At 37.2% G+C, this 14,661-nt stretch overlaps 1 protein-coding gene across 43 annotated transcripts in view; it reads left to right on the forward strand.

The window, feature by feature from the left end:
• GPHN (gephyrin) overlaps positions 1–14,661 on the forward strand; it is a 224,934-nt gene that overhangs the window by 90,804 nt on the left and 119,469 nt on the right. For all 43 annotated transcript variants that reach the window (XM_026708419.2, XM_026708427.2, XM_087921648.1 and 40 more), the window contains one exon: positions 8,692–8,784. In XM_026708419.2, coding sequence (XP_026564204.1) covers positions 8,692–8,784 — 93 coding nt within the window. The remainder of the gene's footprint in view (positions 1–8,691; positions 8,785–14,661) is intronic.

Consider the following 14,661-nt stretch of genomic DNA (forward strand, 5'->3'; position numbering starts at 1 on the left):
CTCTCAGTACTTCTTTCTGTTGTTGCGTAATAAAACAGATGCAATTAGGTGATAGTTGAGAGTGGGAAGAACCAGATGGGAACTAGTCTGTCATTAATCCATTTACATAATTATATTTGAACATTTTTTTAACAAAAGCAATATATTTGTAATTGCATGTTATATTTTACCATACATATAGGCATTGGAGATTTATGTAACAGACTTGTGAAGTAGGAGGTACTTTGAAGGACTAAACTATTGATTACAATTACAGCAATAATGCCAATTCTTTTCTGGAAAGGGCTTTTCTCTTTCCATAATCATAAAAATGAGGGAAATCAAAAGTTGAAGTGTTCCATTATGAATTCTGATATAGTTGCTTATATGGGTGTTACAAAAAATATAAGAAGTGCTTTAGTTTTCATGATACATTCATATATTTATTTTAAGACAAAAGTTAGATTAATATTATAGTTTAATTACAAATTAATGTATTCTGAGGTTTCTAGAGCAGGTATAGCAAACTGAAGTGGTCCCTGAAAATGTGGAACCATCAACTGTCTAAAGTACCAGTTAGCAAACAATTTGAAACCTGTCTGGATAAGGAGAAGACAGGAGGCTGGCCACATCTGCTCCAGATGACTTTTTCTCACAAGGAGAATATTTGACTCCTTAAAATATCAAATATCAGAAGGCAGAAAATATAATGTTATTGTTGTTAACACTTTGTTTTCTGTACTTAGTTCTGTTTAGCATCAATTATACAGTATTTAGGTTGAGGCCAGAAGGTTCCACCATTTTGATGCCTGCCTGAAAGCAACTGAGCTCTGAAACAACTTTCTGACTATCTGACACGGTGTTTGTGTCCAAAACTTCCATAGCTTTGTGGAATTCCTGATTTGTTGCTGAACCTGTTAGCACTTTATTGCTGATACTTTTTAAAGCAATATATTTGTTATTGCAAGTTGTATTTTACTATACATACAGACTTGACTGTCCTGTTGTCTACTATAAATACACTCTACTAGCTTTAGATTCTGGACTGTTGTATTCCACTAGATTTATTAAGTGAACCCTAATACAGGATAATAGATAGATCAGCCATACAATGACAAAGAATAGGGCTCTTCAAATTCTTTGAAATCTGTGGAAGAGTGTATATGAAGCACTTGTTGATTCTCTGACTCATTAAAACAGCAGCAACTTTTTCCAGATAAACACAGTTGATTCAGAAACTATTGCAATATGCTTGTTACACTGATGCAAAGACAGCTGGGATCAGCTTCTGGATCAGCTGTATAGGACTAGAAAATGATATGGCTTCTCACTTATTCAGGAAGTACTTCATGGCAGTCCTTTATGAATTATGAAGGTGGCTTAATAAGCCCGTAACCACGAGATCATCTTCCCAGTGGTAAGAGAAAGGTTTTTAGTAATGAGATACTTGGCAAGTTTCAGAAAATGAAAAAAATAACAGATACTTTGGGAATGATTTGAAATATTGTTGGTACCATCCATAGCCCTATGACTCTAATGCTATTAGTATTCCAATTTGCGTATTTCAGTAACTGAATGTAGCAAATAATTGTCAATCTTTTGATATATCATTAATATTTCTTCATCTAATTCATTCACTCCCCAGGCTAAAGAATTTCTCACAAAGATACCTATGGTGATTTTTTTCAGCCTCCCACAAAAGAATAATCTTTGTTATGGTCAGTCCATAAAATAAATTGCATGCATAAAATTGAAATAAATTAGCCAATTAGGTAAACTGATGAGCCAAATTGCTGTGTATCTTACCTATTTCATGACAAAATTTGCCCATACTTCAGGAAATTGAATCATTTGAGTATGAAAGTAAAAATGTTCATTAAAATTGATTAGAGTTACCAGGATATTTAATTAGACATGGAGTTAACAGCTCATGATGAGTGTTGACCCAAAATGTTCAGTATAATAAAACATGCTATTTACTGGCTCCTTTAAAAAATAAGTCTGAGTTTAAATGTAATCCATTTATACCAGGGGTGTCAAACTCAAGGCCCATGGACCGGATCCAGCCTGCGGGATGCTTAAATCCAGCCCATGGGGCTGGCCTGGAAATATGAAAGGACGGGTCTGCAATGCCTCTGGCAGCTAAAATGGGCTGCATGCGGGGGCCCTGCACCTCATTTTCATCCTCCATGGCCTCCTGCAGCACTCTGCCAGCCGAAAATGGCCTGGAAAACTGGCCCAAATTGTCCTGAAAATGGGCTGAAAATGACTTCAAAAACGAGCTAAAAATGGCCTAAAAATGGACTCCAAATGATAGAAACTGACCTAATAACGGCCAAAAAAAACAGCCTGAAAACAGGCCATGCCACTTCCTCCACCGCCCTCTCTCACCAGCCCACAGAGGAGAACTACAATGCTGATCCGGCCCTCAAAGAAATCCAGTTTGACACCCCTGTTTTATCTGGTATCCTTTGCTGGTGGAAGCATGTTGAACTTCCTTAATTTGGTAACAGTAATTTTGTTTAGATATCTGGCAGATCTATAAGGAATAAGCTTGCCAGAGAAATCAGCCATACTAAAAGAGATGCAAGTGTGTGATAAAATCACTTCTATCTAGGATCTGAGGAATCAACTTTCACAGTTTTACTTCACCATCCCTATGTTTTATGGGAATGGGGTAGGAAATTATCCTCTTTTATATCTTCAAGATCTGAAAAGTACATTTGTGTCACAAAATGTTTTACTCTTGTTTCCCTTACATGATAGATCTATGGAACAGAGATTTTTAGGTAGCTGTCTGATTATAGTATAATGAATGCCTCTGATTTACTGTATTTAGGCAATGACACCTTTAATTTTCTGTTTTGGGCTTTCTGTGATTTTAGAATATTTATAAAATGGTGATAATGATTATTCATCTTTACCTTTTAGGAATCTACAGTTAATTTCAAAATGATTTACACAGATTTTGTTCAGTATCAGGTTCTATTATGATGCTGTAGATTCTCCTCAGTGTCAGAAGTATTTTGATCCGAAATATAAGTTGTTAAAGACCGGAGTGTGACGGGGTGGTTATTCATTCATAGTAGTAGTCCTTTTTTATTAATTTATAATATAAAATACAAAAGAAAATAGTAGGAAAATAAGGGAGTGAGAAGAGAAGGGAAAAGTGTACAGGAAAAGAGAAAAAAAGAAAAGGCATTGACTTCCAAGTCCCTTTGGTGCAGTAGAATAAGATAATAGCAATAAACCTCCATTTTTTACTTTTACATAATAGCATAAACAAATAGTATTCTTATGGACACCTAGTTGGATATGTGGGATATCAGAATACTGGATGTGATAGACTGTTGCTTAGTTCTAACAAAGCTATTCTTATATAGTGGAAAGTCCTGTGTTTTGGGATATTGGAAGCAAACTTTTTATTCATTGCTTCATATTGTTAAAATATTGAAATAAATGAAAATAATATCTCAAATTTACAAGAAAGAAATTGTTACCAACTAAAAGCAAGCTAGCTATTTTTAGGCATTGTAATCTATAATTGTTGTTTTAGCCCTAAATGTTCTGGGAATAATCATAGGGCTGTGTATATCAAATGCTTGCAACCCTGCTGAGAAAAATAACTGGCAAGGAGGAGTCTTTTAATTTAAGTTTTAATTTGTGAAAATCAAATTCCAAATAGGAGATATGAACTTTGAATAAATTTGTGATGTTTGCTTTGATACAGTAGTCTCTGAACCAATCATGTTGTACAATAGGTATTGTATAAGGGTATATCTTGTATTTTAATGTGTTTTTAATGTAAGGAGTGACCATCTCCAGAATTGCTGATGATAATCTGTTTTATATTACTGCACCAATGAAATGCACAACTTCTTTTGCAAATAGTTTTAGTTTTTGCTTTTGTTTTTAAATAACAGTTAATTGACCTCGAATAAGAATATGTTTTAGACTATTACTTCCTTTTCACATTCATTTCAGCAATAGTAATTTTAGCATCTGTGATAAAAAGTTTGCAATTAATTTTTAATAATGATTTGACAATCCCTTCTCAATTTGCATGAAATTTGTTTTTGCAGATTCATTTCTCTGAAAAAGATGGTTAGGAACAATAAGCTAGTCCTGTGGCACATGCCTAATTCCAAGCAAGGACCATACTTATTTTATTGTTTCTAAAACTGGTTTTCCATTGCTACCAAAAGACAATTTGGCTAATATGTTTGTATACTACCCTTCCTAGACAGAAAAGGGCTGGCTCCACTTATCAGCATCTTTCTGCGTTAGACTATTACAATGTATTCTATTGTGAAGTGCTTTGGAAGACTACATAATAAATTTAATTTGTGCACTATGTTGTGTCACTTCTTTAATTATAAATTGTTTCATTCAGAAATAAACTAAAAGAAAATACTTTCCATTTTTTAAAAGACAGAAAATAACATTTGTACTTTGAGAACTCAGTTGCTACAATTAGAGCAGAGGTGTCAAACTGGATTTTTTCGAGGGCTGGATCAGCATTGCAGTTCTCCTCTGTTGGCCAGTGGGGGGGAAGGCAGGGGGCACCAGGGGTTTGGTGTGGCCCATTTTCGAGTTGGATTTTTTAGCCGTTATTAGCCTATTTGGGGGCAGTTTTCAGACTGTTTTGGGCCCGTTTTTTGGCCATTTTGGGCCTTGGTTTGGCCCATTTTTTCAGCCCATTTTTCAGCCAGCAAAGTGCTGCAGAAGGTCAGGGAGGGTGAAAACAAGGTGCGGGGGGCTGCATGCAGTCCGTTTTAGCCACCAGAGGCACCGTGGGCCGGTCCTTTCATATTTCTAATCCGGCTCCACAGGCCAGGTTTAAGCACTCCGCGGGCTGGATCCAGCCCACAGGCCTTGAATTTGACACCCCTGAATTAGAGAATGTACAGTAGAGATAAGACTGAACTATGTTTATTAAGCAATTCTAGACAAAGCTTCACTTGGAATTCCAACTAGCATAGTGACATTTACATACCATTTCTCCCAAACAAGTATTTTTCCCCACCAAAAGCAGACTTTGGGGTTGAACTTTTTAAATTTTTGGGAAAATGGGCAGATAGTCCCTATAGTGAATCCCTATAGTTAATACAGTTTTTAAATCAATTTGTCTTTCTCATTGACTTTGCTTGTCAAAAGATCACAAAAGATGATCAATCACATGATCCCAGGACACTTCAACAATCATAAATACATTCCAGTTGCCAAATGGTCCAAATTTTGATCATGTGACCATGGGAATGCTGCAGTGGTTGTAAGTGTGAAAGCAGTTATAAGTAACTTTGTTCAGTGACTTTGTAATTTTGATTGGTCACTAAATGAATGGTTGTAAATCAAGATTACCTTAATCAAGATGACAGAGATGATAGGGAAAGTTGGAAACAGATAATAGTAAACAGGAGATGGTGAATATTTTGTAAAGTATTGTAAAAAGAAAATGAAAGAGAAATTTGAGCTTTTATATAAACAAAATAAAGCATTTCCTAATTAGTAGCAGAGGTGGAACCTTTTCTTCAATTCTAAGTACCCTAATACAACTTCATAGTATTGGATCACCAAAGAAAGAAAAGTGGAGACGATGCAGTCCTGTTATTTTGATAATGGCAGAGATAGAAAGGTGTAGTGATATGAACTCCTTTCCTATATTTTTGCTTTTAAAGGGAGTTCATACCAGTACATCTTTCTATTTCTGTCATTAACAGAACAACAAAGTTGAAAAGAACCTTGGAGGTCTTCTAGTCCCCCACCCCACCTGTTGAAGCAGAGGACCCTATACCATGTCAGATAAATGACTGCCTAGTCTCTTCTTAAAAACCTCCAGTGATGGAGAACCTACAACTTCTGAACACTAGCTGTTCCATTGATCTCAGTTCTCTTAGAGGGAATAGCTTGATTCCTTCCTCCCTCTGTGCTTTTTCTAATCCTTCTTATTCCACTGATACAGAATTATTACTTACAGAAAACCTGGGGTTTATATTAGAGCTGTGGTGGCGAACCTATGGTACTTGTGCCACAGGTGGCATGCAAAGCCTTCTCTGTGGGCATTCATGCCATCACCCCAGCTCAGCTACACCACGCATGTGTGTGTGCCTCCCACCAGCCAGCTGGCCTTCAGGTGTCTGCCACGCATGTGGGGGGCGCACATACATGTGAAGAGCCTACAGGGGGTGCATGGATGCATGGGGCATATGTGCTTTGCATTTTGGGTATGTGCGTGCATGCACACTTTGGACACTCAGGGCCCAAAAGGTTCACCATTCTTGTATTAAGAGCTTCAGAAAAATAGAATGTTCCTGATTGTTTTTCTGCTTCTGTGTATGTCAGCCAAACAAGATAGACCTGACAGAAAACATGAATACATGAGCTAATTCTATTTTATTATAAAGCTATATTAACTGAAATTTCAGAAAGTATATCTCTCCCCCACATCTCCTTTACAGCCCCCAAAAGTAATGTCAGCCCTCCCAGATACACCAAACACAAAATACAACTAGATGAGCTAATTCTATTTTATTATAAAGCTACTTTAACAGAATTTTGCAAGTCTAAAAGTACAAATCTTCCACCATCACTTTTAACAGCTTGATCAAGGAGGACAGTACTTCCTAAGTTCATTTTTCTGACCTTTAAGGCACTGGGAGCTTCTGTCTAATCATTATTTTGGCATCATTGTTCCCCCCATCACTGAAGGACTTTCCTCTATATCATTACAAATAGGGTCTCTTTTGAGCCCCTTGCCCCAGCCACAATCATGCTGTGGGTTCAGCTGCCTTTTATCTGACCATCCCCTTAGTTATGTCTCCTTTATCTTCCAAGGTCATTCCCATATGCCTGTTCTGACCAAGGCTTCCAAGACTGTAATTACGCACGTCCTTATTTTAAAAACTAGCCTTATTTCATTGCAACTCTGGGAGTTATTTTCATTCCCAGCCAATAATGAATCTCAAACAGTCCCTCGAGATAAGCACCCACCTTTCGTTCCTGTGAACCAATAACAGAAGTGCCAATTAAAATAGAACAAAACCCAACTGAAGTACAAAAAGCTTCAAGAATTAATCTGAATTGAATGAACGACTTTGCTTCCTACAAAGTTTTGTCATCTTTGTCTGTAATCACCTCCCAATCTTACTCCCCAGTTGTCCCTTTTGTTTCAGCTGCTCTTGGCTTCTAGCAGCTCTGTGCACACGCACACTGGGAACAGACTCCCCTGGGTCCTCTGCCTCGCTGCTGCCAGACTCCAAAGGCTCTGGAGGCAACACCCCACTACCAGATGGTCCTGGCCCCATCCCTGCATCATACACAGGACCCTCGTCCAAGTCCTCTCCAGACTCCCGGACTGATACCCTTTCTTCCCCACTGTTCAGTTCCGCTGCCATCCACACAGGCTGCCAGCAAACCACAGCAATGCCATCACAGTATGAAATTCTGCCGTGTATATATTTTTTTTTAGAAATTGTCCCAAGGTATTATCTTTTCTGAGATACTTACGATATGCTGTTCAGAAATTCTTCATTGTCGCTGAAATGTGGTTTATATCTCACCTTCTTTCTAAAGGGGGATGGTATTGTGCATGGATATTTCCCTTAATTTTATTCTACAACAACAATCTTGTGAGATAGATAGGGTTGAAAAATAGTGACAGTATCAAGGTCACAATCCATTCTGTCAATCAACATATGACACTGGTACTCAGATTGGAGACATAACTTTCCTAGTTGCCCTCAAAACTAATTTATTTGATTCCTATAGAAATTCTATATTTATTACTCTAGTTCAGTACTTTGGCTTATGAATTCCCAAGAGCTTTTAAATTGCTTACCCAGCTGCAAAACTTGGTCATATCGCTAGCTAACTAAAGAATATATTCTGGGGAATTTAGCGATAGCCTCTTTATACTGTCAAAGGAGATTGATTGCATTGGATGATTGGCTGTTGCTATCAGGACATTTTCAACCTCCATAAGTTGTTTTTGGAATTTGAGAAGAATATAACTTCTGTCACATCCTTTATCATAATAAAGTAATATTTATAATCATATTTAAATATACAATTATTGTTTATAACCACAAACAATAGTTGTTTGACTTATTTATAACTAAAAATGTGTTATATGCCATATCCCTTACCATACTGTATATTGTGTATTTCAGTACAATATATATCCTATTTTTGAAGACTGTTTCAGATGACAATAGTGAATTGCAGCCCCCATTCAGTTTGCTGAAATTTCCCATAGAGGACTTTTGATACAATTGTTGCAAAAAGTTAATTTGTAAGATATTGCATTGTTTGTGGTACAGTGCTAATGAGAAGATAAAATTAACTAAGGAGGCATAAATCCTGGTTGCTGTTGCTTCTATAGCAAGGAGATAAATAAGCAGAGATAAATTCTGATTGCTATTTATCCTTGAGATTTTATTTATGGTGGGAATTGGTAAACTTGTATTTTCTCAATTTTGGCAAAATTGGGTCTCCTTAGCATATGCACCCACGGTTAGAATTAACCAATGTGATAACAGCTCATCTATGGGAGGACTTGGCATGTGGTATCTGTATGTCTTCATGGCTATGTAGGTTGAAAGGCAGGTGAATATGGAACCCAGTAATTGTGGGGCTTTAACATCTAGGAAAGGCAGGAGGGAAGAATCATATGCTATATATGGCACACTGCCAACATTGTTTTGCATTTTTCAGGAGACGCTGATAGACTGGTGTGATGAAAAAGAACTCAACTTGATTTTAACAACCGGAGGAACAGGATTTGCACCAAGAGATGTCACACCAGAGGTGAGATAGTTCATTTTCCTATTTTAAACCATTATTATTTCTCCAACACTAATATTGTTTTTATATATAGTGCTCCAGGAATTGTGTATGTGATATAATATGAATATTCTGTTTCTTAAAAAAAAGTAAAAATATCTTTATTAAACAACTGAAAAACATAGAATTTATCAAGGGTTTGTATTTTGTCTCTAGGCTACTTTGCAACGTTCTTGTTTATCTTTTGTAACACGTACCCTTAATTCAGACATGGAGATTTTTCTTTGAAGATTTTTCAGGATAGAAAATATTGCAAATCCTTAAGGCAGATCAAATCAAACATAATAATCTTTTACCAGCCTGTACAGTAAAAGAAAAGAGTAATTTAATACAGATGCAATGAACATGGATTTGGGCAAACTCTGGGAGACAGTGGAGGATAGGGGTACCTATGGTCTATGGAGTCGCAAAGAATCGGGCACAATTGAGCAACTGAATAACAATAATAAGAAAATGTGTTATTGGGTGGGGGAAAGGGAGGGACTCTGGCAATAAAACAACATATATGTAATTAAATGTTTTGCATAATTGTATAACTTTATGTAAGTGAGTATAGAGTTAATATCTCTTAAAAAGTAATAAATTTAAAATTTGTCCTCAAATTTAGAGATGTTTGGGAAGATTAGAGTGTGTCTTGAGGCATCATAAACAGGACACTGTTATCCTTGTGGCAAGTTCCTTATTTTCCTATTCATGATCAGAATTTGGTTGGTACTGTTCATTTTATTTTTGCAAACTCTGCTCTCATACCAGAATATTATTATTTAGAAATATTTATGGTATGGTTATCAACTGCTCTTTTCATTTGAGATATTTGGCATAGTCCATAAACAAATATTTCTTATGCGTATTACCATTCAATATGCTTAATAATGTATATTCTGACAAAATTATGTCCCTTTAGCACATCCGTCATTTGTTGTTTAATGGTTCCTATAAAATTAAATTATGTATTGCAATGCCCTACATATTTGGGTAAGGAAATCACTTTAGGTAGGCTGATGGTGTCCTGTTGGATGGGGGTAGATGGAATACCCATTTGATGGTGATGCCACATTTCTGTACATTATAGTGTGGAATTGTCCATGGAAAATAAAACAGACAGAATTTCTGTGTATTCAGAGATCCTCAGATCAAATTATTTTTGTGATAGTTTACTCCAGTAATATAATTTTAGATTTATTCAAAATTGCAGGAGTAAGAGAATAATGCTCTTTTTACCACCAAACCTCTTATAATATACTTATAATAAAAACTTGATTAGGCTTAAAGATATCACAAAACTGTCTTTATTATTTAAACTGAAATATTGGTTAACTTAGATTTGCTGTTTTGTTGGGTTTGGAGATTTTATTAATTGATTTTATAATAATTGTATTATTATAAACTCCTTAGAGTCTCTAGAATGCAGCAGCTCTCAAATAAATTGTGTGTATGTATATGAAAGAAAGAAAGAAAGAAAGAAAGAAAGAAAGAAAGAAAGAAAGAAAGAAAGAAAGAAAGAAAGAAAGAAAGAAAGAATTAATTACTGGGGAAAGACACATTTAAAGTAGCATATTGAAGGAATGAATAAAAGGATGTGCTTTGTTAGGAAATGTTTCAAAATACCCAGTACTGTAAACACAAAGTTAATAAAAGGCTGCTGAACTAACATTTTCTGGGTAAATGTGCTTTATTTTTCCTTTAAAAAGTTTTGATTGGTTGATGGTTTTATCTTACCTTTCAAATTGCCTTTTTACTTTTTTGCTTCTATTAATAAATATATTATTTAAACAATTTTTAAAATTTGTGTATTAAATATCAACAAATATTTTTGGGTTATTTTATTGAATTTGATGCAGAATTGGATAATCACATTTATTCTTGATTCTTTTTTAAAAAAAACATGCTTAAATTATTATTCCCAATAGCCCACAGGTTGGATATTACATCCAAAACCTAGGTTAAGCAAACCAACGAAACTGTTCTCCATCTTCAGAGAGCTTTCTTAACCTCCTAGGTAGCCACACCAGTAATAAATTTAGTAATCTCACAATCAGTACTTACATCATGCTCAAGGTTTTCCAAAGGCTTTACCTCAAGATTCAGTTGCAGCATTTTCCAAACCACTTTCATTGTTAACCACGACATTAATCTAGCAATCCACTTTTGTCTTCTCCAGTGCTTCTTCCATTTCTGGGAGAGCTATCTAATTCTATGAACATCAAAAAAGCATTTGAAATAATATTTCTGAATACTCTAATACAAATTGTAATCAGATTGTCAACAACCTTGCTGAAGCCATCTTTTGCCACCTCATAGTTGCCATGAACTCTGAAAGGGGGAAGGGAGGGTGAAATAGATAGACTGGCTAATAGTCAAAACAAAAACTTTTCTTGTGGGAATCAAGGTCATCCTAACAGGTGGCAGTTGGGGAAAGAGAGGAGTGACCAAGCAGCCTGAAAGTTACTTACATTGGACAATATTACCGGTGATATCTGATGGGGGGAATCATTTGTTCTTTTAATTAGGCAAGAAATTGTGGAAACTTTTAGAGTTGGTTTTCACTGGCTGTGCCGATATGATGTATCCAATAAACATATTATTTGAGGAATCTACCTGCCTTGGAGATCTGCTTTTGGCAGATGCGTTACTCGGAATGCGGACACAGACATAAAGAAGATATGTTCTTCATTTTTCATCCAGAAGTCTAAACATGTGCAAGAGACTCAAATTCAATTTAGATTTTGGATGTGAAGACTTAGCATTTGTTTTCTCATCTTAAGATATTTTCCAGAGCCAAAGTGCCAGTTTGGACAGAGAACTCTTACACCTCCCTCTGGTAATGCTTCTTAACATATATAATACTTCAATTTTGTTTTTGTTTGCCAAGATGTTAACTGACTGGTGTTCTTATCATAATTTCAAAGTATCCAAATCACATTCCTGCTGGATTTGTGCACTACAACTCCACAATACTCTACAACACAATAACAATAATGACAGACAGACAGACAGATAAATAGATACACTGCTCCAAAAAATAAAGGGAACACTTAAACAACACAATGTAACTCCAAGTCAATCACACTTCTGTGAAATCAAACTGTCCACTTAGGTAGCAACCCTGATTGACAATCAATTTCACATGCTGTTGTGCAAATGGAATAGACAACAGGTGGAAAGCAGAGGCAGTTAGCAAGACATCCCCAATAAAGGAGTGGTTCTGCAGGTGGTGACCACAGACCATTTCTCAGTTCCTATGCTTTCTGGCTGATGGTTTGGTCACTTTTGAATGCTGGCAGTGCTTTCACTGTAGTGGTAGCATGAGACAAAGTCTACAACCCACGCAAGTGGCTCAGGTACTTCAGCTCATCCAGGATGGCACATCAATGTGAAGTGTGGCAAGAAGGTTTGTTATGTCTGTTAGCGTAGTGTCCAGAGATGGAGACACTACCAGGAGACAGGCCAGTATATCAGGAGACGTGGAGGAGGCCGTAGGAGGGCAACAACCCACCATCAGGACCGCTACCTCTGCCTTTGTGCAAGGAGGGACAGGAGGAGCACTGCCAGAGCCCTGCAAAATGACCTCCAGTGGACCACAAATGTGCATGTGTCTGCTCAAACGGTCAGAAACAGACTCCATGAGGGTGGTATGAGGGCCCGACATCCACAGGTGGGGGTTGTGCTTACAGCCCAACACCGTGTAGGATGTTTGGCATTTGCCAGAGAACACCAAGATTGGCAAATTCGCCACTGGCACCCTGTGCTCTTCACAGATGAAAGCAGGTTCACACTGAGCACATGTGACAGACGTGACAGGGTCTGGAGATGCCGTGGAGAATGTTCTGCTGTCTGCAACATCCTCCAGCATGACCGGGTCAGTGGCAGTGGGTCAGTAATGGTGTGGGGTGGCATTTCTTTAGGTGGCTGCACAGCCCTCCAAGTGCTCGCCAGAGGTAGCCAGACTGCCTTTAGGTACCGAGATGAAATCCTCAGACCCCTTATAAGATCATATGCTGGTGCAGTTGGCCCTAGATTCCTCCTAATGCAAGACAATGCTAGACCTCATGTGGCTGGAGTGTGTCAGCAGTTCCTGCAAGACGAAGGCATTGATGCTATGGACTGGTCCACCCATTCCCCCGACCTGAATCCAATTGAGCACATCTGGGACATCATGTCTCACTCTATCCACCAACACCACATTGCACCACAGACTGTCCAGGAGTTGGGGGATGCTTTAGTCCAGGTGTGGGAGGAGATCCCTCAGGAGACCATCCGCCACCTCATCAGGAGCATGCCCAGGCATTGTAGGGAGGCCATACAGGCATGTGGAGGCCACACACGCTACTGTAATGAACAAAGTATTTAATAAGAATATTTCATTCATTCAGATCTAGGATGTCTTATTTTTGCGTTCCCTTTATTTTTTTGAGCAGTGTGTGTGTGTGTGTGTGTGTATGTGTGTGTGTGTTTTCTCAAGTTTTCGCGGGTACTTACATGTATGGTATTCAGCTTTGTTCGGGTATTTTCCCACATCATTATAGTTTTGCTTTTAAAGTTGTAGCAACGTTTCAGCAGAATCTCATCTGCCGTCATCAGGCTTCTGTATTGTGTTCGTCTATATTTATCCAAGTTTTCAGACAAACTTTCCCTTATCACATAATCAGACAGTGGAAGACCAGTTAACAATTTCTTTATATGAAGATACTATCACTATGATTTTCAGAGGTGTTAAAACTTGAAGCTCATTGAGGAAAATAATCAGTATACAAGTCAATATGCCTCCATCATATCGACTCCAACTCTTAAGAACCAGTAGCCATTCCAAACTCATCAGCTTTCTTCGTTTTAAGAACCACAGATATAGAACATGTCAAATCCATCTTGTTAATAATAAATCCTCTTGAGCATATCCGACATGATGAGTGTAAGTCCCTTGCATCACCTCTACTGTCCCCATCCTAGCAGTTTATATTTTTAAATTATTTTTTTGGAAAATATTTTTTCTCTTGTATGTAGACTGCAGATATTTTCTCCAAGCAAAGAAATTTTCTGCAATAAAAATTAATATATTTACCCGTAGAGATTATGCATCAGAGAATGTGTTCATCACAAAATCTAGGGATAATCTACAGCAGAAGCTATAGTAGCTCATTCAGTATTGGGCAACTCTCAGTTTGCCCATTATAGTTGCACAAACTGCATTAGTTCCCAGCTTCTTTCCATGTGCAATTCAATTTTCAGTGCTGGTTATTATTTTTGAAGCCCTATAAGGCACAGGGCCAAGTGATCTGCAGGACTATATCTGCCCATCCAAGTAGGTTGGACAGAATAGGCACTGAACAGGTGTCTTCTTTCAAATGTTGCCATCTAGTCTAGTGGAACCTAAGAAGCATGCTTTTTCTGTAGCAGTCCCTGCCCTATGGAACACCCTTCCTCTTGAGGTTCAGCAGATCCCCACCCTCTTAGTTTTAGAGAAAGCTGTTAAGACCTGGCTTTTTCTCCAGGTACTGAGATAGCAAGGTTGGAGCCTGGAAACTGTATAATTGGATAGATGTTGTTGTTTGTTGGATTGTTTTATTTTTCTGTTTTTATTATAACTATTAACTGCCTTGAATCATGTCTCATAAGATGAGTGGCCACAAATCTTTTACATAAATAATTAAACATAATATTGCCAGATAAAAAAAAACTTTATCTCTTTACATCTTCCTGCAAGATGTTCCACACTAAATGGTTGAAGGTCATTAACTTGAGATATAGTTAAGGAAAAATTATTATTATTATTATCAGTATATTCCCCAAAAGACGTTTTATGAACATTACAGAATACCATGTTGGATGTTAAATAGCGAAACC

This window comes from Pseudonaja textilis, chromosome 1, assembly GCF_049901715.1.
Source record: "Pseudonaja textilis isolate UNSWEBS1 chromosome 1, rPseTex1.2, whole genome shotgun sequence".
In the NCBI taxonomy this organism is placed as follows: Eukaryota; Metazoa; Chordata; class Lepidosauria; order Squamata; family Elapidae; genus Pseudonaja; species Pseudonaja textilis.